At 56.2% G+C, this 21,862-nt stretch overlaps 1 protein-coding gene across 9 annotated transcripts in view; it reads left to right on the top strand.

Annotated features, from left to right (window-relative positions):
* The first annotated feature begins 3,336 nt into the window (after positions 1–3,336).
* DGKZ (diacylglycerol kinase zeta) overlaps positions 3,337–21,862 on the top strand; it is a 42,052-nt gene continuing 23,526 nt past the window's right edge. For 4 of the 9 annotated variants that reach the window (XM_046016942.1, XM_046016941.1, XM_046016939.1 and 1 more), the window contains exon 1: positions 15,142–15,447. In XM_046016942.1, the coding sequence (XP_045872898.1) occupies positions 15,287–15,447 (161 nt within the window). In that variant the 5' untranslated portion in view covers positions 15,142–15,286. Of the gene's footprint in view, positions 3,865–12,974; positions 13,151–15,141; positions 15,448–21,862 lie in introns of those variants that run through there. The other 5 variants (XM_046016944.1, XM_046016935.1, XM_046016934.1 and 2 more) reach the window with 4 other exon arrangements.

Here is a 21,862-nt window from a genome sequence, read left to right as displayed (position 1 = left end):
GGCTCAGTCAGTTAGGCGGCTGCCTTTGGTTCATGTCACAAACCCAGAGTCCTGGGATCCTTGGGCTCCTTGCTCAGTGGGGAGTCTGCTTCTCCCTCTCCCTGTGCCCCTCCCCCCCACACTTGTGCGTGCACAAGTGCACTCTCTATCAAATAAATAAATAAAATATTTTCTAAAATCCAAGGACGTTGGAGCTACCTAGAACAGCTAATCCTGAGAGCTCAGGGCTTGGTGAGGTAATCCAAGTGATGTCATCTGCGATCACCACCCGATGTCTGTCCACCCAGGGCAGTCTCTCCTGCCTCTGTAAGGATGCAGGGTTAGTCTGCTTGCACAAGCCACCTGTTGACATACGACCTCCTCAGGGTCATGCATCACATCCCTCACGTGTCCCTGGTGTTGGACCTGTAGATTCCACGCTCTGCCAGCAGCCAGCTTTGCCATGCACACAGCTGATGGCTGTCCCGGGGCCAGCCATCCCATCCAGACGGCCACAACAGACCCTTGGTTCCACCTGGAAACCGAAGCCCTAGAACAACTGTGGGCAATGCCTGGAGATGGAGTAAGCCAGAGCGACGCTCCAGTTCCAGAGGGCTGGATGGTCCCAGGAGCCAGCTGGCCAAATTGGGGTGTAGGTAACAGGAGCTCCTTGGGTCGCTGGCGGAGCCAGGCTGGGAACTCACCTCCAAAGGAGGCTCAGTTGCTTTGTCAATAGAGTGGTAGTTAAGGGTGGAGGTCCTGACGTCTGCACTGCACTTGACCTTAACAAGGCACCCAGCTCTCAGAGCTTCAGTGCCCTCATCTGTGAAATAGTCCCCACCCTCATGAAGGTGCTGTGAGGGGCAAGTGAAAGCTTGCACACAAAGCTCTTAGCCCAAGGTCAGCTGCGCAGTAAACACTCGAAAAGGCATTTGCTATTCTTTTCTGAGCGCAGAGGCAGTGGGCTGGAGATGATCAGAGCAGCTAGCTGCAGCCGGGAGAGGCTGCAGAAGGTAGCTGGGCTAGTCAGGGGAGAGCGCCTTCATTCTTCCCTTGGATTCTTGGGAAGTGAGCAAGAGCCACAACTCACCCATAACACAGTCAACAGCTGGTCCTAAGGCGGGGCGGGGCGGGGCAGGGCCGGGGGAGGTGGTGTGAGAACGAAGGGGAGATGCTTTAGTTTAAAAAGGTTTGAGTGGGGAGAGCTCAGCAGGAAAGAGCTGAAGGAAAAGCCAACCCGGAAACCCAGCAGCTAGGCAGCTGGTGAGGGAATGTCAAATCCAGCCCGAACTACCATAATTCATGGTATAGGAGCTTACCTTGGGCCAGGATGCTAGGAAAATTAGCAAACCCAAAGGCACATTGGGAGGTTGGGGGTAGGAGATGGCTCCCAAGTACCCTGCCTCACCCCCTCCAAGGGTGGGCTTCTTTAGAACTTGGATTTAGGGAGGAAGCTACCCTGTGGCCAAGAAGTTTAAATGCACTTCCATTTATTCCATTCACCCTACATGGGAGGGCTGGACCAAGAGAAAGGTGGGAGGCAGAGCTGAGGGAAGCAGGGTCCTGCCCTTTGGTAGTTTTGTTTATTAAGTAAGTGATTTATTTGCTTGAATCGTTTGTATGACATCTCAGTGTCCTCGTCTGTAACATGGAGGAAGTGATAATATCTACGACCCAGAGTTGTGGTGAGAATCAAATGAGATGTTAGTTATTGTTCGTGTGTGAAGGGGAGGGTGCTGACAGAGGCCCAGGAAATAGTTCTAGGGCTGAAGGAGGGAAACGGCATCTGTAGCAGAGGATCAGGGAGGGGTTCCTGGGAGATGTGGCACTTGAGAATGGCCTTGACTAATGGACAGGATTTTAGAGAAGAGGACACACTCCAGGCCACGGGAACAACCTGAGCAAGGACACAGAGGACGACGGCCACTGTAGGACCGATTAGAGTTGGAGGAACCCTAAGCAGCTGTCCCCCTTTGTAGCCCATTCTCTATTTCTGGGAGTCTGGTGCTTCCCACCTCCCTGGGCTCACTGTCGGTGGCAAAAGATAAACCATAGACTAGACTAGACACACACTAGATTCCTGGTGAAGAGGGCAATAGGGTCTTGGAGGAAGGAGCATGACTTTCAGCTGGAGCCATCCAGGGAGACTTCCTGGAAGAGTGGGCATTTGAGTGGAGCCCCAGAATTTGAAATACATCAACAGGAGGAGATTGGAGATGAACAATGCTATACAGGCCTGACCCCAATTCCCAGAATAAGGAGCGCAGATGAGTGGAAGGAAATCGATGCAACCACAGTATCGCATGTGGAAAGATGGAGGCAGGCCTTGAATGCCAGGCTAATGTATAGGCAAAGGGAGACCTTAAATTCCACAGAAGGGGAGTAAGTGCTATGGTCAAAGGCCAGCTTCAGGAAGATGAGTCTGGGACAGTGAAATGGAGGTGTTAAATCTGAGAAGTCAACCAGGGTCCCATCGTCAACCAGATGTGAGGTTCAGATGAACATCCCAGAGACAAGAGGAGAGTATGCAAGGGGGAACCATGGTATTTGGAGAGGGAAATAGAGGAGTCCAGAACGGACTCCAAGGAGACCTCTCTAGTCTTTCCTTTCTGAATTGGTTTCCTCCTCTCACATCAGCGTCAACTGACCCAGGAGGATGACTGAACCTTCTGGAAGACCCTAGCCCAAAAATCTTAGCGGAGTAAGGTCATAGGAAGCAGCAGGCTGGGCTTCACCTTGGCTCCAGGGTCTGGAAGTTCTCCGCCCCACTCCCACCCCTAGCTGTGGGTCCCTCTCCAGGAATAGTCCGGAAGAGCTCTAAGCCTAGAGAAGGGGTTACCGGCAATTAGGCCCATCCCCGAATTTAATGCACCCCAGAGCATTTTCCCTTTACTGTGCTCTTTCCCAAATCTAATTGGGTCTCTAAATTCTCGTGGCGCCGACAGGGTTAAAGCCAGCTCCTGTCACCGCCCCCGACCCCCCCTCCTCCCCACCTGCCCGCCGCAACGGGCGAATGCCGGAGCCGGAAAGCGCGGGACAAGGGCTGCGGGGGGCGGAGGGGGGGTGCATCGCAGCAGCTGATTGACGGGCGGGGCGGTGATTGGCAGCTGCCGGGAAGCGGGGTGCGGGGAAGGTGGTGCAGGGGTGAGCTCTGCCGGGCGCCCTACACCCCCAGCCTCAGCCCGGGGCAGGGTTCGTGCCCGCCGCCGGCTGGGCCGGGATCGCTCCTTCCGTGCCCCGAGCCGGCTGGCTGGGCGGGGAGGCGCCCTCCCCCTCCAGACCCCGCGGGCTGGCGGGTGTCTCTAAGGTGACACTCTGGTACGCGGCAGTGGCGGCGGCTGCTGGAGCGCGCTCGCCGCCCGGGCTCCGGCTCGGCTCGGGCTCCGGCTCCAGCCGTCAGGGGAGCGCCCCAGCGCGCACGACGCAGCACCCCGACACCCACCAAGGACCCCCGGGGGCGCGGAACGATCCCCGCCAGCCTTCCCCATGCGCGTCGCCGGGCAAATCGCCGCTCCCGTCGTCTGAGCCTCGGCGTCGGGAGGGACGTGCGGGCCCCAGGGCTCCCCTCCCTCGCTCCCCGCCTCGCGTCCCCGGGCCCAGGCGGAAGGGAGACTGAACTTTAGCGGGCAAGCCCGAAAGGCCGCAGCTGCCGCAGGAAGACGACGGCCGCGGGATGGCCGAGGGGCCGGGCGGCGCAGGGCCCCGCGGGGACGGGGCTGGCGGCGGCCGGGCAGCCGAGGAGGAGGTGGTGCGGCGGCGCTGCCGGCTGGGGGAGGAGGCCGAGGTCTCGCAGCTGTGGCCCGAGGGACCCCGGGGCATGGCCGCTATGGCCCCCGTGGAGGAGCGGTTCCGCCAGCTGCACCTACGCAAGCAGGTGTCCTACAGGTAAGGAGAATGGGGGCAGAGGGAAGCGCAACGCTGGGGACCACCCCTCCCTTCAGTCAACATTCATTGAGGACCCGCCGCTTGCCTGGCGTTGCTCTAGGCCCTGGGGATTCAGAGATGCCTACCAAGGGTCTCTGCTCTCGGTGTGCAAGGGGAAGGGGCGCTGCTGGGAGCCCTTCTCTCTATGAACTGCCCTATTCATCTGAGATGGGATTACTGAGGCTAACAGTACCAGACACTGTACTAGGTGCCTAGGAGAGAAATAACCAAGACATCAAGCCTCTCTCTACTGAGGAGAGCCGGGAGATGGCCCCTGGGCCCCTCTTCTGGGAGAAAAGGGACCCGGGTTCAGGCAATAGGCACTACCTGAACTTTCTGGTGGGTTGACCGTGTGCTAGGCACTGGCTCATAGAAGCGAATAAGGTGCTTCCTGACGCCATGGCTGAGACCCTGCTGCCTAGAGATGAAGCAGGAATCTCCACCTGGACCTCTCTGCCCTGTGGGGCCCTCACTGGCATCCCCAGTGGTACGGTGAACCTCTCACTTCCCTCGAATCTTCTGCCTGTGAGAGGTTCCCAGCCTCTGGGTTCCTGCCATCTCTGCCCAGGAGGTTTCCTGGAGGAATTAGCTAGACTGGGCCTCAGAGACCACACTTATGACTTAGAATGGAGTGAGGAAGGGCTGCCCCTCCAACAAGAGTGGGTAAGTTACCCAGAGGATAGGTGTGAGGAGTGGGTGGGGCAGGGGCAGCCCTCCCCTTCCTCTTCCTTTCCCAGACCACAGCCTCAACTTGGACTTGCTGCCGCTCTAAATCCCCTAGACCAGAGTGACCTCCTCTGGAGGGTCCACAGGGACACTGAGGCATCTGCAGTCCTTGAAGCCATCAGCCCAGTTAGAAGTACAGGTTTCCTGTCTGTTTACAACCTGGGGACTTGAGGTGCGTCTCACACTGCCCCGCTTCTCCCTGGGGCTTCTGGGAAGGGGTTTCATGAAACTGGCCCAGCCCTGGGAGCTTGAAGGACCTAATGGATTATGATAGTATCAGGCCTCCATCGCTTGAGGGAGGATGGAAGAGAAGGGCAGAAAACGTCACCATCATGAAGTGAGATACTCAGAATAAATACGAAGTAGGTTGGGTTCACGTGGGCTCTACCTTCACTTTCTGGGGTATGTAAGGAATCAGGGGGCTCCATTTCCAGTTCTTCTAGCACACTAGGTTGGGAAGAGGTCGTCATCTGTCCCCTGCCTTCTGGTTGCAGATAACAGAGCCCCTGAAAGTCCTCTGGGGGAGGAGAGAGGACCAGAGACTGACGGGCAATGGAACAGAGAATGTAGAATCCTGGAAGAAGTATTAGTCTGGGAGTCCAGAGGCCTGGCCTGCACCTCACTTCTGCCAGGGCCTGACTATATGTGCTTGAGCTGGGCAATCTCTCTGTCTCTGAGCCTCAGTTCTTCATCTGTAACACAAGGGGATGACCCCAAGATTTTCCTTGGCTGTGGAACAGAGACACACAGCATCTGAAGCTGGAAAGGAGGCCAGAATGGGGTTTAAGGCTTAGAGGATTGGAACCAGAGAACAATGAAAGGGCTGAGATGGGACGGGTGTGTGAGCACGCATGCACGTGCCCCCCCCCAAGCAGTGGCAAGGGCTGGGATCCCCCCCCAGGCTGGTTCCTGAATGGATACCCCTCCTCAGCCCAAACTCGAGGCCTCTAGTCACAAAGGACGCAGGGTGGCCCAGCTGTGGCTCCTCTTTAGCTGTGAAGGGATCAGGAGACCTCCACATCCCCTGTGTGAGGGCTACAGGAGACAGCGGGGAGGGTGCTTGTCCAGCTGTCACACCTGGAGAGATAATACAAGGTACCTCCTCACACCCTGTAGTCAGGCCAGGAGCCCGATCTTAGGACCAGGGCAGCACAAGGCATTAAGGCAAGAGCTCCGGGGGGAAAGGGCAGAAGCAGCCCAAGGAAAAGCACAGCCCTGGGCTTCTCAGGGCTACCCCAGTAGAATGAGCTGGGTTTCAAGCTAAGCCCTACCGTGTGGCTGCAGTCCTGCATGGCCTGGTGACTGATGCCACCTTTCCTGGTACAGGTCGGGGGAGGCGGGAGGTGAGGAGGGGGGAGGCGGTGGTGGGAGGGGGCTGGTAAGCCTAAGACCCATGGTGGCCTTTTCACATCTTCAGCCTGCCACAGTTCCATGCGGCTTAGGCTCTCGCAGATAAACCTCCCACCCCGCTGTGAGGAGTTGCTAAGAAAAGCAGTTGAAAGCCCTTCACAGAGAGAAAAGGCTTTTAGACAGAAATGCGGAGGCACAAAAATCCGAGGGCGGGCGAGGGGTGGAAGCGGAAGCAGGATTGAGGCCGGGCTGTCTCTGACGTAAGTGAGGACGGGGGCTTTCAGCAGGACACTAAAAGCTTTTAGGGACGTGATGGCTTCTGGGAAATAGGTTCCCACAGCCCCACTGTGGGCTGGATGCAGCCCTGGCAGCTACTTTAGGAGGATGGAAAGATGGCAGGTGTGGGCCCATAGGGACTCTGGGTGGGCAAGGGGAGTGGGGGGAACTTCTCGTATCCACATCTGGGCTTGAGGACAGCTATCTCCCCTATACTTGAAAAGTCCTGAATGCTCAGGGTTGGGCTCAGGAGACCACTGGAGGGCAGCGTCCAGCCTGGGAAAAGCCAGAGGGGTACCAAGGACACTGGGTTTGCTCTGAAAGGGTCAGGAGATGCGGAGCTGGGGCTTCTGGAGCTAAGACCGGTGGTTCCCACACCGCATCACCTGGGGATTTTTTTTTTTTTTTTTCCCAAAAACCCTTTCTAAAGTCCTGTCCCTAGAGACCCAGCTATAGGTAGACTGGGGTTGGACTTGAGCATCTCAAAAGGTGATCTGGGTAGAGAAGCACATTTAGAAACCTGGGAAGAAGCTGAAGGAGAGAGAAAAGGTAACATGTGAGCTGAATCACTCCCGTGTGGCTGGCAGGAGGCTCCCCCAAGCTGGGCACTCCTGTGGCCCCAAAAGGACCCTGAAGGGGGACGAGCACCTCCATCTGTAGTTCCGGCCCTGGGCCAGGTGCTGCATGAGACAGAAGGGTGGGACATGGCCCCGTCCCCTGCCAAAAGTAAGATTGGTACGGAGCCAAATAGTAAATATCTTGGGCTTTTCCAGTCCCACAGTCTGCCATTGTGGTGCAGAAGTGGCCACAGACAATATGTAAATGAATGAGTGTGGCTGTATTCCAGTAAAACTTTATTTATAGACCCTGAACTTTAAATTTTATATCATTTCCACTGTCACAAATATTATTCTTTGGCCTTTTTTCCAACCATTTAAAATTATAAGAACCATTCTTAGCTCACAGCCATCCACAAACAGGCAGCAGGCCGGATATGGCCCATCAGCCACGGTTTGCCCATCCCCGATCCAGTGGGACGCGATGGGACAAACACACGGGAAAGACAATGATGGTTGGCATTGAGAATCAACCTGGGCGTTGGGTGAAGTGGCATGCACATTCCCACCAAGAGAGGGCTTGCACACACATGCTGTCTTTGGGGTCAGAAAGACCTGGGTGCTAATTCCTAGCTGGTTGAGTCCCTTTCCCTTCTGACCCTGTTCCTCATATGGAAAACAGGAACAGCTTTTAAAGACCCGCACAGGAGAAGGGCTGGGAAGATTGAAGAAGACAATAAGACATGTAAAATTCCTGACTCGTAGCAAGGATGAGACACCAGTTAGGAGATCTTTGGCCCTCTAGAGCTGGACCTCCGGGGCAGGGACGGGGAGGGCGTGGCTGTCCAGGAAGACCCCTGAAGGAAGTCGGCCCTGAGTGATGGATAGGAAGACCTAGGAGTGGCAGAGTTGAATGGAGACTACGCAAGAGCTGAGCACGGATGCACGTCCCAGACTGCCAGCTCTCCCCCTACCCCCTCCACCCCCAGAGAGGGGCTGGGAGGAGGGGAGCGACTGGGGGCGCCAACTGGCAGGGAAGGGTGCCCCTCCTGTGGGCACGGGGCTGCAGGGACACAGCTCCTCAAGGGAGGGGCACCTGATCCAACTCTCCCTGCTGCTATTTACCAGAAGCTAAAAATAACCCAAGAGTGACAGGGAGATGGGGCCGATTTGTAATTTAAATAGCAACAGGATAAAGCAAGGAGCTGCAAGAGATCACATTCTGTCCTGAATTAAAAATGCAAAAACCGGGGGCAGAGAGCTGAGCTGGAGCTGGAGGAGGGGTCTGCTGCCAAAGGAAGCTGGAAGCTGGGGGTGGGGGGGGGTGTCTATCTATTTTCCTTCCTTTGGGAAGGGCAGGGACCAGGCCTGGCCTGGAGATCCTTCCTCCCCTCAGGGACCTGAGGTTCTTGCTGTCTAGGGAGTCAAAGGCCATGGAGGGCAGTGCCCAAAGGTGGGGCCAAGAGCAGTGCAGGGATTGGGATCCCAAAGCGGGGCTTCTCCAACCCTATTATGGCACACAGTGCTTGAGACATCCCCTCCCCCTACCCCAGTAGCTCATGTCCCCACCCCGGCACCAGAGGGGCACAAGCCATTTGGGCATTTTGGAAGGACGCTGGGAGGACCAGTTTGAACGGGTGCTTCTCTGGCATGCTGCTGAAAATGTAGCTCAGGGCCAGACATTGGGAAGCCTGGCTTGGAGTCTCATTTTTGCTTCGATTGGTGCAACTTCAGAGCAGAGCATTCAGAGGCCCCTGAAGGGTCCAGGTCCCAAGGGCAAAGGTTAGGACAGGCTGGGGAAGACTTCTCTTCAAGGATATACGAAGTGGCTAGGGAAGGCATTAGGATGAGATTTGGCTTCTGCTGAGTTTGACTGTGTTTGACCAGTGCTCTTGACCTACAGTTGTTTGCAGAGGGAAGGCCAAGCAGTGTTCATAGAGTAGGTGGGGATTGGAGGGCTCCTGGGCAGTTCACTCCAAAGCCCCCTTTTTTTTTTTTTTTTTTTAGTATTTTATTTATTTGACAGAGAGAAATCACAACTAGGCAGAGAGGCAGGCAGAGAGAGAGAGGAGGAAGCAGGCTCCCTGCATAGCAGAGAGCCCGATGTGGGGCTCGATCCCAGGACTCTGGGATCATGACCTGAGCCGAAGGCAGAGGCTTTAACCCACTGAGCCACCCAGGCGCCCCTCCAAAGCCCTTTTTAATCTGTCAGGTTTCCAAGGGCCTGGACTTTCATCTTTAAGGATCTTTTCTTTTGGCTCTAAATATACCTTTCTCTAGGAGGGGTAATAAGACGGGAGGCATGAGGACTGAAATGTGCTTCTGCAGCTACAGTGTGACCTGATAGATGGGGGTAGGAGGCTCTGATGGCAGGAGGTCTGCTGATCCTGCCCCCAGGGGCTTGGCTACAGCAAGGGTGGGAGGGAACGCCTTTGGGCAGATCCACCCGGCCCAGAGTAATGGAAGAACCACCCAGGCTCCTCTCACCTCCAGCCAGGGGACCTGGCTGCAGGGACAGTTTCCAAGAGAGATCGTGGTTTGAGGGACTGCCCTTGAACTTCCAGTGCTATCCCCACAGTGGGGGAGGATCCCAGCTCCCCACTCTCGATTTCTTCCCGCACATGGCTTTCATGAGGCTGCCCAAAAGGAGCCTAATCAAATTTCCATCTGTCACTAGCCAGGGGCACCTGCAACCCTACTCAGGTACATCTGTCTCCTCTGTGGGGGCAGAGGCCTCGCACCTGGGCAGAGGCCAGGGATTGGCAAGTGCTGTTGGGGTTTGGATGGCCCCCAAGGGCTTCAGCAGGTGCCTGGAGGACAGGCTTAGTGGCTGAGGAGGGACTTAGATTCAAAAAGTTCCCCAGGTCTCACCACAGCCCCTCCTGCAAGCCAGAAGCCAGTCTCCCTCCTTCTGCTCTCAGTCTATTGGGTACCTTTATTCAGCATTTCTCCACTTCCATGGGAAGTTACTGAGCCCATACTGTGTGCTCAGCGTGGAGCTGAGAGCAGCGCAGGGGTCAAGAATTTTGTAAGGAGACAAAACTGATGTGTACTAAAGGTCCCCTGATCTAGGAATATTCTTGGGGACAGAAGTAAGTGTCAGAGATAAATCAGTGGAGTGAGAATGCTGGCTCTAGGACAACCTTTGAGACTTAGGTATTTATAAAATATTTTCATACAAATGAATAAGGAAAAACCTGGAGGCTGGGAAGGAGAGCCAAATGAATCAGGGCAGAGAGATTTCAGAAATCATCCGGTCCAACCCAGAGATGTTAAGGGACTTGCCCAGAGTCACACAGCAAAGGGCTGGAGTTTGAACCCGTGGATTCTGCATCCGGGCCTCTTTTCACTCTCTCGCTTTTGCTTCTTGGGCCTGAGTTTGGAAGGATGGAGATCTTGACTGGTCAAGCCTGATGGGCAGACAGGCCAAGGAGAGCATCAGAGGCAGAAGGGATTGGCACGGGTGAGGATGGCATGTTAAGGCCAGTGTGAAAAAAAAGAGAAGCGATGTTTATTGAGCACCTACTGTGAGGCAGACACCGCATGGTGTGAGCTAAGAGAAAATCTCCACAGGGAAAGCCTGGACAAAGAGGCAAAAAAAAAAAAAAAAAGAAAGAAAGACACTGGGAACCATAGCATAAGGAGCCTCGAAGGTCAGGCCAAGGAGGCTGGCTAGGATGTTTTTGAGAGCAGAGGCTGTCCAAATCGTGGGTTGAGCATTTCGTGCCCTGGTACATTTCTTTTCCCCAGCTCCCTCTTGCTCATCCAGGCCACTGAAAGTAGAACACCTTACCCTCTGGGGCCTCAACAAAGCCCAGAATAATTTTCTTACCCAGATTCCTCTTCCTGTGTGTCTCTGGGTGCATTCTGAGGGGTCCCCAGCTCCCCAGTGCTGGCACATGTCGTCCTAGGAACGGTAAAGGGCGTCCTCCCCAGCACTGTGCACCTGTCCCTTCCAACCTTGTTTTCCCAACTCCACCTGGGAATTACTGGCTGCTTGGAGGAGCACAAGCCCGGGGTATCCTGGTCCCACAGTCAGGACTGCTCTGCCTCTCAGAGCCTCCAGCCTGTCCGGTTTCCCCTTCACGAGTCACATTTCCTGCTCTCTGTTGCTCCAGGGCTGCCAGAAGCCTCAGACTAAAAACAAGCCCAGCCCCATTTCCTCTGTTTAACTGCTCAAGCTCCTTGCAGAATCCCTGGGAGAGGAGTAAACGGCCCTGCATCAGTCGCCTTCTAGAAGAGGCCTTGACCTGGCTGGCAGAGTCTCTGATGGGCTGCAGCACACAGGACCTGCCCAGAGAAATTCAGAGATGACCGGCTGGAGGGAGAGCTGCAGGAAAGGGGAGTGCCGAGCCTCGGAGTAATCACCATGCTATGTCTCAACCCCAGAGAGGCCAGGGATGTCTTATTGAAGGATACAGACTCTGGGGTGAGGTTCTTAATTCTACGACTTACCAGCTGGGTGACCTTGGACAAATGAGCTTAGTAGCTCCGGGCCTCAGTTTCCCCATCTGTAAAAGGAGGAAAATAACAGGATAGGGTCATTGTAAGGATTCCAAAGCTTCTAGCACAGAACTCTTCCGAGAAAGATTAGCCATTGTTTTATCACTACTGGGTGTTAATTATTCATGACATAGCATGATTTATTAAACAAATATTTATTGAGAAATATTATGTCATGAGGGACACAAAGGTGACTATAGCACCAGATGGAGGTTTCCAAGGGCTGGGATGGCATCGTGTGCATTCCTGTGTCTGCAAGTTCTGTAGTGTAAATGTTTATTGAACGGAACTGAACTGACACCATTTCTGTCCTCGAGAAATTTACAGCTTTTCTGGGGTAACAAACACATACAAAGCTCAAGAACTAATTACAGAGCAATGTGATTTAAAGAGTGCTTGAGGAAGGGACGACTTCCCTCCCAGAACCAACCCTGACAATAAAGAGTAAGTGTATGCCTCACTATTTATTTACCAAATCTCCACAAAGCCCTCAAAGTCCAGCAGGCCTTTTTGCTATTTTTCAAACACATCGAGTATTTTCCTTACTCAGGGCCTCTGCCGCATCTGTTCCTTCTACCTAGAATGCTGTTCTCCCAAATAGTCCTGTCATTTGCTCTCTTGATTCATTTAGGTCTGTTCTCAAATGTCACCTCCTCAGAGGAGCCTTCCCTGATCTCCTACTCAAGTAGGAGACCAAACTCTTTCCTCCTCCTCAAACTCTTTCCCCTTCATTTTGGCTTCATTTTTCTCTATAGCACTTCCAACATTATTTCATGTATTATTTGTCTCCTAGGTGTCTTCCCCACTAGAATCTGAGCTGTGTGAGGTTGGAGCTATGGTTCCTCACTCATTATTATATGGTCTGATATAGTGCTGGATGCATAGAAGGCACTGAATAAATATTTACTGAACGGTTTCATTTGTAAACCCTTTTACCTCTTATTTAATCCTCACTAAACTCCATGAGCCCCATTATTACTATCGCCCCCCCCCTTCCATTTTACAGATAAGAAAACTGAGGCTCAGAAAAGCTCCCTGACATACATTCATCAGTCTGTTTATATCCTACCCTGTTGGATTGAAGATGACTCAGAGAAGTAACCCTCTCTGATCTGATCCAGTAAATGGCAGAAACAGGACAGGAGCCCACATCTTCTGGCTCTGTTCTGGTTACTCCTTCCACTCCGCCGCTGTCCCACGAGCCTGGCCCTGCGTTAGATGGTGTGATGCTCGCAGAGGTGTGAAGGAGAGAGAGAGGAGTGTGGGGGCTGTACACTGCCCGCCCGTTTACCCTCACAGCTGTGATGAAGCGGGAGATCTTAGCAGGACCAAGAGGGGAAAAGCACAGAAAGTCTGAATGGAGAAGGCTGGACTGAAGCTTGAGGTTCAGATTCCAGCCCAGGCAAGCCTGGCAGCTGACGGGCAGCCTCTGACTCGGGCTGTCTCCTGGCTGCTGGGCTGGGCTTGTCCTCACCTGCCTCCCGCCCTCCCATGCAGCTCCTCTTCCCAGCCAGCCTCCTGCCCCAGCCAGCCTCCTGCCCCAGCCAGCGGAAGGCGCCTGCGAGGCCTTGGTCCTCTTCTGGGGCAGCTGGCCGGCCGGCCTCTTGCAGGGCCCCCCGGTCAGGAAGTGCCGAAAGAGGAAGAGAGCCGCCGGGCAGGATGAGCGTACTGGGGGCTGGTCACAGTACCGGGGGAGGCTGCGATGAGGCCACAGCTCTGGGCCCCGCGGAGGCGCTGGGGACAGAAGAAGGGGAAAAGCCAGGGGCACTGAGGCAGATGTGGCGCTACCGCTCCTGGGACGTGCCACAGATCCCAGCCGAGGCCCCCCGGACACAGTAGGTACTCGAGGTGGCCCAGGAATGGGCACGGGGACTTCTGACCCTCTCTGAGTCCTCTTTTCTCTGGGCTGGGGGTGGTGGCAAACGTGAGCTTGCCCACCTGTAGTCCAGCGGCTCTGCAGAGGCTCAGAAAAGGGCAAAGGGGCTCTTGACGGGGTGAGGGAATTTCTGATGTTTGAGTTGTTGGGGGACTGTGTGTGGGAGGCTGGGTTGTTGAGGGAGCTAACAGCAGAGGGGCTGGGACGAAGAGCCCTGCGGGAGTGCGGTTTTGGGCGTTGTAAGGCTGTGTAAGCAAACTCAGTGGGGTCTCCAGCTGCCTCTGGTCTCCTCCCTCGGAGCTTGGTGTCAGAACCATTGGGAAACTTCCTCAGAGGGACCCATGCACCCCAGAAGGACAGCGTCAGGCCCACTTGGGGATTTCACTGCCCTCCTCCTGGTCCCCCCGGGCACGTCTGCTAGCTGGAAGGCTGTGCTGACCTCCCTGGTCAGACCTTCTCCAGGCCCACAGGAATCTTGAAGGACGCTGGGAGAAAGTTCTGAGCTTCTGGGTGTCGGCTATTTCTTAAAACCACAGGCTTGCCCATAGGTCACAGCCCTGAGCATTGGTTATATGTGGCTGGGTAAGGCTGGAAAATGGGCTGCCACAAAGCCCCGTGGAGAGGGTGAAAGTGAAGGCGACACGGGATGTGGCTTTGCAGGGAGGCGAGCTAACAGAAACAGCGGCACCCGATGTGGGCATCGAGGTGGCAGAGTGTGGGAGGGACAGGACCATGTTCTCCAGGTTCCTGGCCTCCATCGGTCAGCCCTGCAAGGGCTGTCAGAGGCTGCCTCCGCTGCTGGTTCCCAGCGCATGTCCTGGCTGTGCCATCCCCAGGGGATTCCTCTGGTTCCAACTGCGTTCCTCATCTCTAGAGGGTGACGACCTCTGTTGCCTTTGGGGCTGTGTGTGTGTGTGTGTGTGTGTGTGTGTGTGTGTGCATCCTCGAGGTATGTTTCTGAGTGGGTGGTACGTGTGTGTACAAGAGGGACATGGCCACGCATAACTGTTCTGGGGGGGGGGACCTGTGAGCAGGAGAAAGATGTGTTCCCTGTGGGTGTCTATCTTGGTGAATGAGAGTGTGGTCCTTATGTGTGCATCTGTATGAGTGTGTAAGAGGCATGCGGGTGACTCCCGTAGTGTAAGAGATTGACAGGATCTATTGGATATTGTGGGAAAACGATTTTGTTAGGCGTGTCCAAAAGGGTTGGAAACAGCTATGAACAGCTGAGGAGATGAGTTTGTATGAGAACCGTGTATGTTCTCTGCTGGCATGTGCTAGGGTCACTAAGTGACTTTGGTCCTGGTATGTATATATCTGAGTGTGATGCTGGGGTGAGACATGTTCTTAGTTTAAGTAATGAGTGAGCAGAAGTGTGTGTGAGAGGCGTGTGTGTTCTGCGTGTACAGGGAACACTGTATGACTTATGTTCCTGGGGGTGTGATTTGGGAGAGCCAAGGGGGTAAGGGCGGAGACTGTATGAGTGGTTGTGAGCAGGCACGGGGTGTGCTAGAGAGGTGTCCGCACCGGTGCGGCTGGGGCAGAGAGGTGGTGACAGCTGCCCTCGCAGGGGTTCGTTCGTGAGCATGTAGGTTGTTTAGGGCGGGGCTGAGGGTAGGAAAAGATCGTGTGTGCCTGGGTGTGCTCAGTGCCCGCGTGTGAGACCCCAGGAGATACTGTGGGATCCAGGGGGACCAGCCTAGGGGTGGGGAGGCGGGACCTCCGGGGCCCCGCCCCTCCCGGGCTCCGCCCTCTCCTGGCCTGCGAGGCGGGTGGCGGCGCGGCCGGCGGCCGGCAGAGGGCGCCGCGAGCCGGTACCGCCGCGCAGCCGAGGGGGCGTGCTCGGCGGCGGGCAGGCAGCGGCCCGGCCAGCTATGCGGGGTCCTGTGGCCGCTGCTGGCGGCACTTCCTGGAGCGGCGACTGCCGCTTCCCGGGCACCTGGGCGTGGGGAGCGGGGGCGCGCGGCGCGGGGAGGGCGGAGCGAGGGCGCGCCATGGTCGCGGCAGGCGGCGCGGAGCCGGCGTGCTAAGCCCCGGCCGCCGGCCCGGCATGGGCGTCTCCCGGGGGCCCGCCGCCGGCCGGGGCTAGGGCCGGATGGAGCCGCGGGACGGCAGCCCCGAGGCCCGGAGCAGCGACTCGGAGTCGGCCTCCGCCTCGTCCAGTGGCTCCGAGCGCGACGCGGGTCCCGAGCCGGACAAGGCGCCGCGGCGCCTCAACAAGCGGCGCTTCCCCGGGCTGCGTCTCTTCGGGCACAGGTGAGCGCGGCGGCAGCGGGGTGGGCACCGCGGCACCGGTCGGACACCGCGCCGGGCTCCGGGAGGCGCCCCTCGCCGTCTCCGGACTGACAGCTAGTGGAGGTCTCCGCCCGGCGCCGGCCGGATGGACTGAGTTGGCTTGGTTCCGCGTCGGGGTCAGCTCCTAGAGTCCCGGCACTGGCACCGGGTGGGAGTCATTCGCTGGCACCCGCGGCTTAGCGCGCCTCCTCTGTGGTACCAAGGCAGCGTCTGCTTCTGACTTGCCTGCGGGGTAGGACCAGCAGGTAGGGCCCCCCTGACTGGCCGCTCACCCGTTCTGGGCACTGAGAGAACAGGGCCTCCTCTGAGCTCCCTGGCTGCAGTGAGGTGGGGAGGGTGTCACGGCAGCCCCCCACCCCCGCGCTTCGGTGGGGCCGTTCGCCTACCGCCTCTGCACGGCATCTGCAGAACATGGCCTCTGTTGATACTGGCTGTCCCAGAACACTGGTCACTGAGCTAATTGCTCATCACTGTAAGCCTTTCCTTGAGGTTGGGAGTGCCTGGCCACCTGTTCTATATTGCTCTTAATTAGTGGAGAGACCCTACCCTCTACCTCTGATAGGCGGTAGGCATTGCTCCCCCTACCCCCATCCCGCTCTTGCTGGGTGAGGGATGGGGTGGGCAGCAGTCTCAAATATGCGCTGTGGCTCTTCAGGCTCCGTGCTGCCTCCTCCTCCTCCGGCACACCAAATGTCACACTGTCTTATGCCTGGGACAGGGTTGACTAGGACTCTGGTGAGGAACTGGGGGAGGGTGTGGAAAGGTGGAAGGCAGGCAGCTCATGGCATGTGTGCCGGTGTTGGCTGGGAGACCTTCCTGCCATGCAGCCCTGGTGTAAGGTGAGAGAAGGTGGAGCCCCACGAGGACCTCACTTGGCTCCTTGGGCTTTTTCCTGATGGACCCCTGCCCTTCTCATTGGCCAGGGAGCTTGCAGCCAATCAGCTAAGGACCCCAGAGCCAACTCAGGCTGGACTCTGACCACTTGGAGCCTGCCCAAAGCCTCCCTCTCACTTTTCTTCAGTTGCCCTGGCTTTGTGGCATTCGGCACACCCCCTCCCTGAGCTTTGCCCTGACCCTTCCCAGGGTAGACTTTACCCACCAATAACATGGGCAGTTTTCTCCTGCTGTGCGGCTTGGCAAACCTATAATGCTGACCTGTGCCCTCTGCCAGCCTTACCCTGGCCAGGGCCCTGTTCTTTGTGTCTGTGTCACCAAGCACACCCAGAGATCAGGATTCTCACAGTGCCAGATGGAGCTCCGTGGGCTCTTGTGAAGCCACGCAAGCTTCGGTGTCATATAAAACGGGGCAGGGCGCAAGGCTTCCAGTACCTCGTTCTGTCACCCACAGCCCTACAAGATGGAGCAGTTTACACCCAGCCCTGCAGGATGTAGCCTCCAGTGTTCACAGGCTCAGGAGGGGGAGGGAGGGGCTCCGCCAGAGGCTTCCTGTCCCTGCCCACAGGGTACCAAGTGTCGGGCTCTTGTGACCTGTAGCTGTGCCCCTCCTGAAGGGCACAGGTTAGTGCAGGTGGGATGAACCTCAGGCACGTTCAGGGGGGAAAGAACAAGAAGCAAGAGAACCAACAAATACCTTTACGTAATTCTCTAAGCAGGAGAGGTGTGACTTTTCCATTTTTTATAGATGAGGAAAAACACAGGCTCAAAGACATAAGTGGTTTGCCCAGAATCACACAGCAAGGAAAAAGGAGAGAGAGTTTGAACTGTAGTCCAAAATCCTTTCTCTAGACCAGGTTCCTGAACAGAACATCACAATGACCTAGGGAGCTTTAGGAAATTCAGATTCCTAGATTTTATCCTTAGCATGCCTATCTCATCGGGGCTGGAGATGGGGCCTGGGTGGGGTTTTTGTTGTTGTTGTTGTTGTTTTTAAGCTTCACAAGTGTTTCTCATATGCTCCCGGGTTTGAGGACCAAAGTATGACATCACTCTGGGGATGGTTAGTGATCTGATAGGCGCTTAATGAAAAGAAAATCAAACGGCGATCTCTGGAAGCATGGAAGGAGTGTCTCTGCGTAGTAGCTGTGCTGGGCAGTGGGGCATTCAGAAATGAATGTATTTGGAGACCCTGTAGCCAGGGAGAGGACAGTGAGGGAAAAGACTCTCTTGACAGGCCTGGGAACTCGGAGAATCAGATGCCCGCTGGGACTGATCCCCTCCGCCTTGCTTGGGTTGGAGGGAGGGGCAGACATTTGGAATAGTACACTTGTTTGGGGCCTGGCGCCTTTAATGTTTTTTTATCTCATCCAGCCACCTTTGCTGGTTTCCGTTTTCAGGTGAAAGTCCCCAGTGCCCTAACTGAAGCCAGCCCCTCACCTCCATCTTTTCCTCAGGCTCCATGTTCGTCCTTAACCAGACTCTTGACTCTGCTTGGGTTTCCACCCTCTGCATTTAGGCCATTCTCACACCTTGGGGCTGAGGGATCTGATAAGTGAATTGATAGTGGCTGGAAGGGAGGACCAAAGATAACAGATAGATTGGTGGTGGCTGCTGCATTCCGATCTTGGCTTGGTGGTTGAGTTCTATGATCAGCACTCTGCTGTGGGCTTGGGAGGGGTAGTGGTGGTACCTGGGCCACGCGTTTGCCATCCCCGAGCTGGGCAGGTAGAACAGTCTCTGAACGGCAGCCTCTTTGTCATCTTCCTTCAAGAGGTTTTTCCTTAAAGCGCATCTCAGACCCCCACAACTGGTTTCACCCTCTTGGAATCTGGGGAGCAGTAAGAATCTCTTCTTTTTTAGCCTAGCAAGACAAAAAGCTAGTCTATGATCCAGCCCCGTTCCACCTCATGGATCCTTGCTGGGAACCATCAGCCCCTCCCGGAGAAGTCCGTATAGGCCCTGCCCTAATCCCAGGACAAATGGGTTTTCCTCGGTCCTTATCCTTCAGATCCTATTGGCCTAGGGGGTAGACAGTCACAAGTGGGAGGCAAATTGATGCCTGTCCCCTCCTGCTCTTCCAGGGCATACCTAAAGAGAGGACTCACTTAGCCCCTGGCCTGGTCCCAGCAGCCTGACCTTGGGCAGGTCGCACAGCCTGTGGATTAACTGGTTTTGCACCTCAGGGGCATCAGAAATTACTTGGCGCTTCACACACCCAGACATAAGGAGCCTGGGCCTTCGGAGCCCCTGGGAGCCTGAGCTTTGGCTCTGCCACCACTGCCCTTCCGTAGTGCTCAAAGTCCTTAGTTCCCAGAGGGCATGAAATGCACCTGTGGAACAAGTTTGAGACAATAGGTCCCATTGAGAGGTGATGCCGCATGGACCCAAGTGAGCCTGGGCTTGAAGTCCAGACCAGTAGAGGGTGCCCGCTGGGCTGCCTGAGCTGAAGTTTGGGTTGGTTTCTGCAGTGGTTGGGCGGCACGTGTTGAGGGATGCCTCTTGCAGAGCAAGAACCCCTGTCCGCGGTGCCAGGATGTCTGGGAGCAAAGGGGCCTCTTTGAGTGGTTTGTCCTACTCAGGCTAATACTGGGAGTGGCCCAGGTGCAAGTCAGAGTCCCTGGGTTCCTGCCAGCTGGAGAAGAAAAAGTGACCCCAGTGGCTGAGCTGTGTGTCAGTTTACCCCATTCTGCTTTGCACGGCCCCACCCCCACCCCCGCTGGTAATGTCATGTGCGAGCATGGAGCTGGCGGAGGTCAGGAACTGGAATGGGTCTGTCTCTCTCACTCTGTCTTCCTTTGCCGTCACACACCTGCCTGAGTCTCTGGCTTACAAGTCAGGGGAGGGGATGGGCAACTCTTGTCATTTTCTGTCTGTGCCGTACTCCAAAAAGGTCAGATCTCAGGATGTGGAGCCACCCCAGCTCCCAAAGAGAGCAGGAGAATGGTGTCCTCCCCGGCAAGGATGGAAGAAGGACTGAGTGACCCTAGTCAGAAAGCCTTGGCCCTGGGCAGCTGGAGGTAGGGGAAAGAGAATCAGACCCCGCTTCCTCGGCTTCCTGGAGCCCTCTCCAGAATTTACCAGTCATTCTCCCCAAGTAGAGGAGGAGTGAGTGGGCACACTGGTTCTGAGACTTGGCCTGTGCTGGGCTCCAGGAGAAGCAGAGGTCGGGTCCCTATATCCCTGCAAAGGCTAGAGAGGGTTTCAAGGTCCAGAAGCTGATAGGCATCTTGTCCTTGCAGTATTGCTAGAGTGACACAGGGGGGCGACAGCTACCATTGTGGAGAGGGAGGTGGAAGGGGAGATTCTTCCTGGAGCCAGTCCACTTGTACCAAACACCTGCTGTGGGTGGACCCACAGCCAGCGCCCAGTGGCCGGTTACCTGATACCCCGCCTGCCAGGACAGAGCTGGTCAGAAGGAGGCAGAAGGCAGGCCCTGCGGGAGCTTCCATAGCACCTGGCCCAGCCCCTCCCCCACCCTAAACATTGAGGCCCAGTGATGTGGCCCTCACTGGGCCAAGGTCTCACAACCAGGTAGGGGTTATCTGGGACCCCAGCACCGGTCCCCTGACTGCAGTATCAGGTCAGTTTGTACCACATCTCAGGACCCCACAGCCTTCCTTGTGTTCCGCGGAATCCTCCTCATCCAGCACCTTCCACCCCACCTCCACCTGTCCTCCTCCCTGCCCCCTCTGCCTCTCCTTCTGGAGGCTGCTGCTGCCACCTGAGTAGTTCTCGAAGTCATCATGGGAGACGGCGTGGGTAAGAAGGGGAAGCTGTCACACCTGTGTCTAGGCTTAGCAGCGGCCCTTGTTCCTGGGTGAGATGAGTGGGTGGTGCCAAGCACTCATTTTTTGCTCCCCTGGTCTGCTTCCTCTGTTTCCTTTGTGGAGGCCTTGATACCTTTAGGGCACCCCCAGAGTTCTCGGCATGGGACCTGCCTGGCACTCTAGTCAGGGCTGGCAGCCTTGGAAGGTAGTTTCGTGTGGGGAAGAGTAGGCCAGAGCAGTGACCAGGCGCCCTCGAGGAACTAGCTATCCATCCACCCTCTTTCCTTTTTGCCCTCTTCCTCAGCTGAGACACAAGGGACCCGGTCAGGTGGTGGAGAGCAGGTTTAAGCGAGACCAGGGGCTCTGTGGCCCAGGGAGAGGAGGGGCAGGCTGAGGACACGACCACTCCTGCCCTCCCCACACTCTCCTTCATCCAGGCATGTGATGTACCAGCTCATCTTTGTCTGCCAGTTAACAGTTGTTTTCATGTAGTCCTTAAAACAATCTCGTAGTTGGTTTTATTCCCATTTTACAGATGAGGAACAAAGGCTCAAAGAGACCAGAGGCCTGGCCTGGGACTCACGCAGCTCACACTGAATCTTTTAGAACACAGGCCGTCCTACTTACTAGCACCCTTTCCTTCTGTTTTAGTTTCCCAGGCCCAAACTCGCAGAGCCTAAAAAGGGGCTTGAGTGCTCTGTGAGATGAAGAGATTTTTTTTTTTAATATTTTTATTTATTTGACAGATCACAAGTAGGCAGAGAGGCAGGCAGAGAGAGAGAGGAGGAGGCAGGCTCCCTGCTGAGCAGAGAGCCCGATGCGGGGCTCGATCCCAGGACCCTGGGATCATGACCTGAGCCGAAGGCAGAGGCTTTAACCACTGAGCCACCCAGGAGCCCCAAGATGAAGAGATTTTTGTCTTGTGTGGGAGTGAAGACCCATGAGACGTCCTGCTCCTGGACCCCCAAGAGAGAACTGCCACCGGGATCCCAGCTGCAGGGGGAGCAAGGCTGGGCTAGGGGGACCCTTGGGTACGGGACTACGAGAGAATGAGGGAGAATGGGTTGTGAGCGGGTTGTCCTGGGCTCCCCGGCTGGGTGTGGAATGGAGGGGCAAGTCTGTGATCTTTTGTCTTGCTTTCAAAGTACAGGTTGCAGAAGACCCGAGACATGTGCAAAGGAACCCTTGATATCACCCTGAGGTCACAGGTGGCCTGTGGCCTGTGGCCTGGGGAGAGGTGCTGGGGAGGAGAGCACAGTGCACTGGGCCTCACTTGTACTCAGCGCCTCACGGTGAGAGGTCTGAAGAGAGAGGAAGGGCCCCAGAGCCCTCTCCCTCCCTTTCAAAGACCTCCTCCCCCTTGCTCCTGGCAGAGCGCCAGTCCAGAGCTCCCACGTAGAGGCCTCTCCCCTGCCAGGGCTGAGCCCGATTACAGCACATGCCAAAATAGCTGTCTGGGAGCCTGGGCCTGTGCCGCCCACGCCCCAGCATCAGCATCTCGCGGGTTAACAGCTTGCCTGGCTCTCCACCCCCCCTTCCCCAGCTTGCTGACATTTTACTAAGGCGGGGGCGGTTGTGAAAGGGAGCAAGCTGGTTCCTGCTCCCCAGCCCACACAGACACCCCACTGACACAACCTGCCACCCGCTCACCCCCGCTCTGGAAGGCATCGTTTGGGGGGAGACCTTCCGGCCCCACAGACACGGGGTTCCTA

This window comes from Meles meles, chromosome 8 (genome assembly GCF_922984935.1).
Source record: "Meles meles chromosome 8, mMelMel3.1 paternal haplotype, whole genome shotgun sequence".
Classification (NCBI taxonomy): Eukaryota; Metazoa; Chordata; class Mammalia; order Carnivora; family Mustelidae; genus Meles; species Meles meles.
This window is presented reverse-complemented; position numbering and strand designations above follow the sequence as displayed.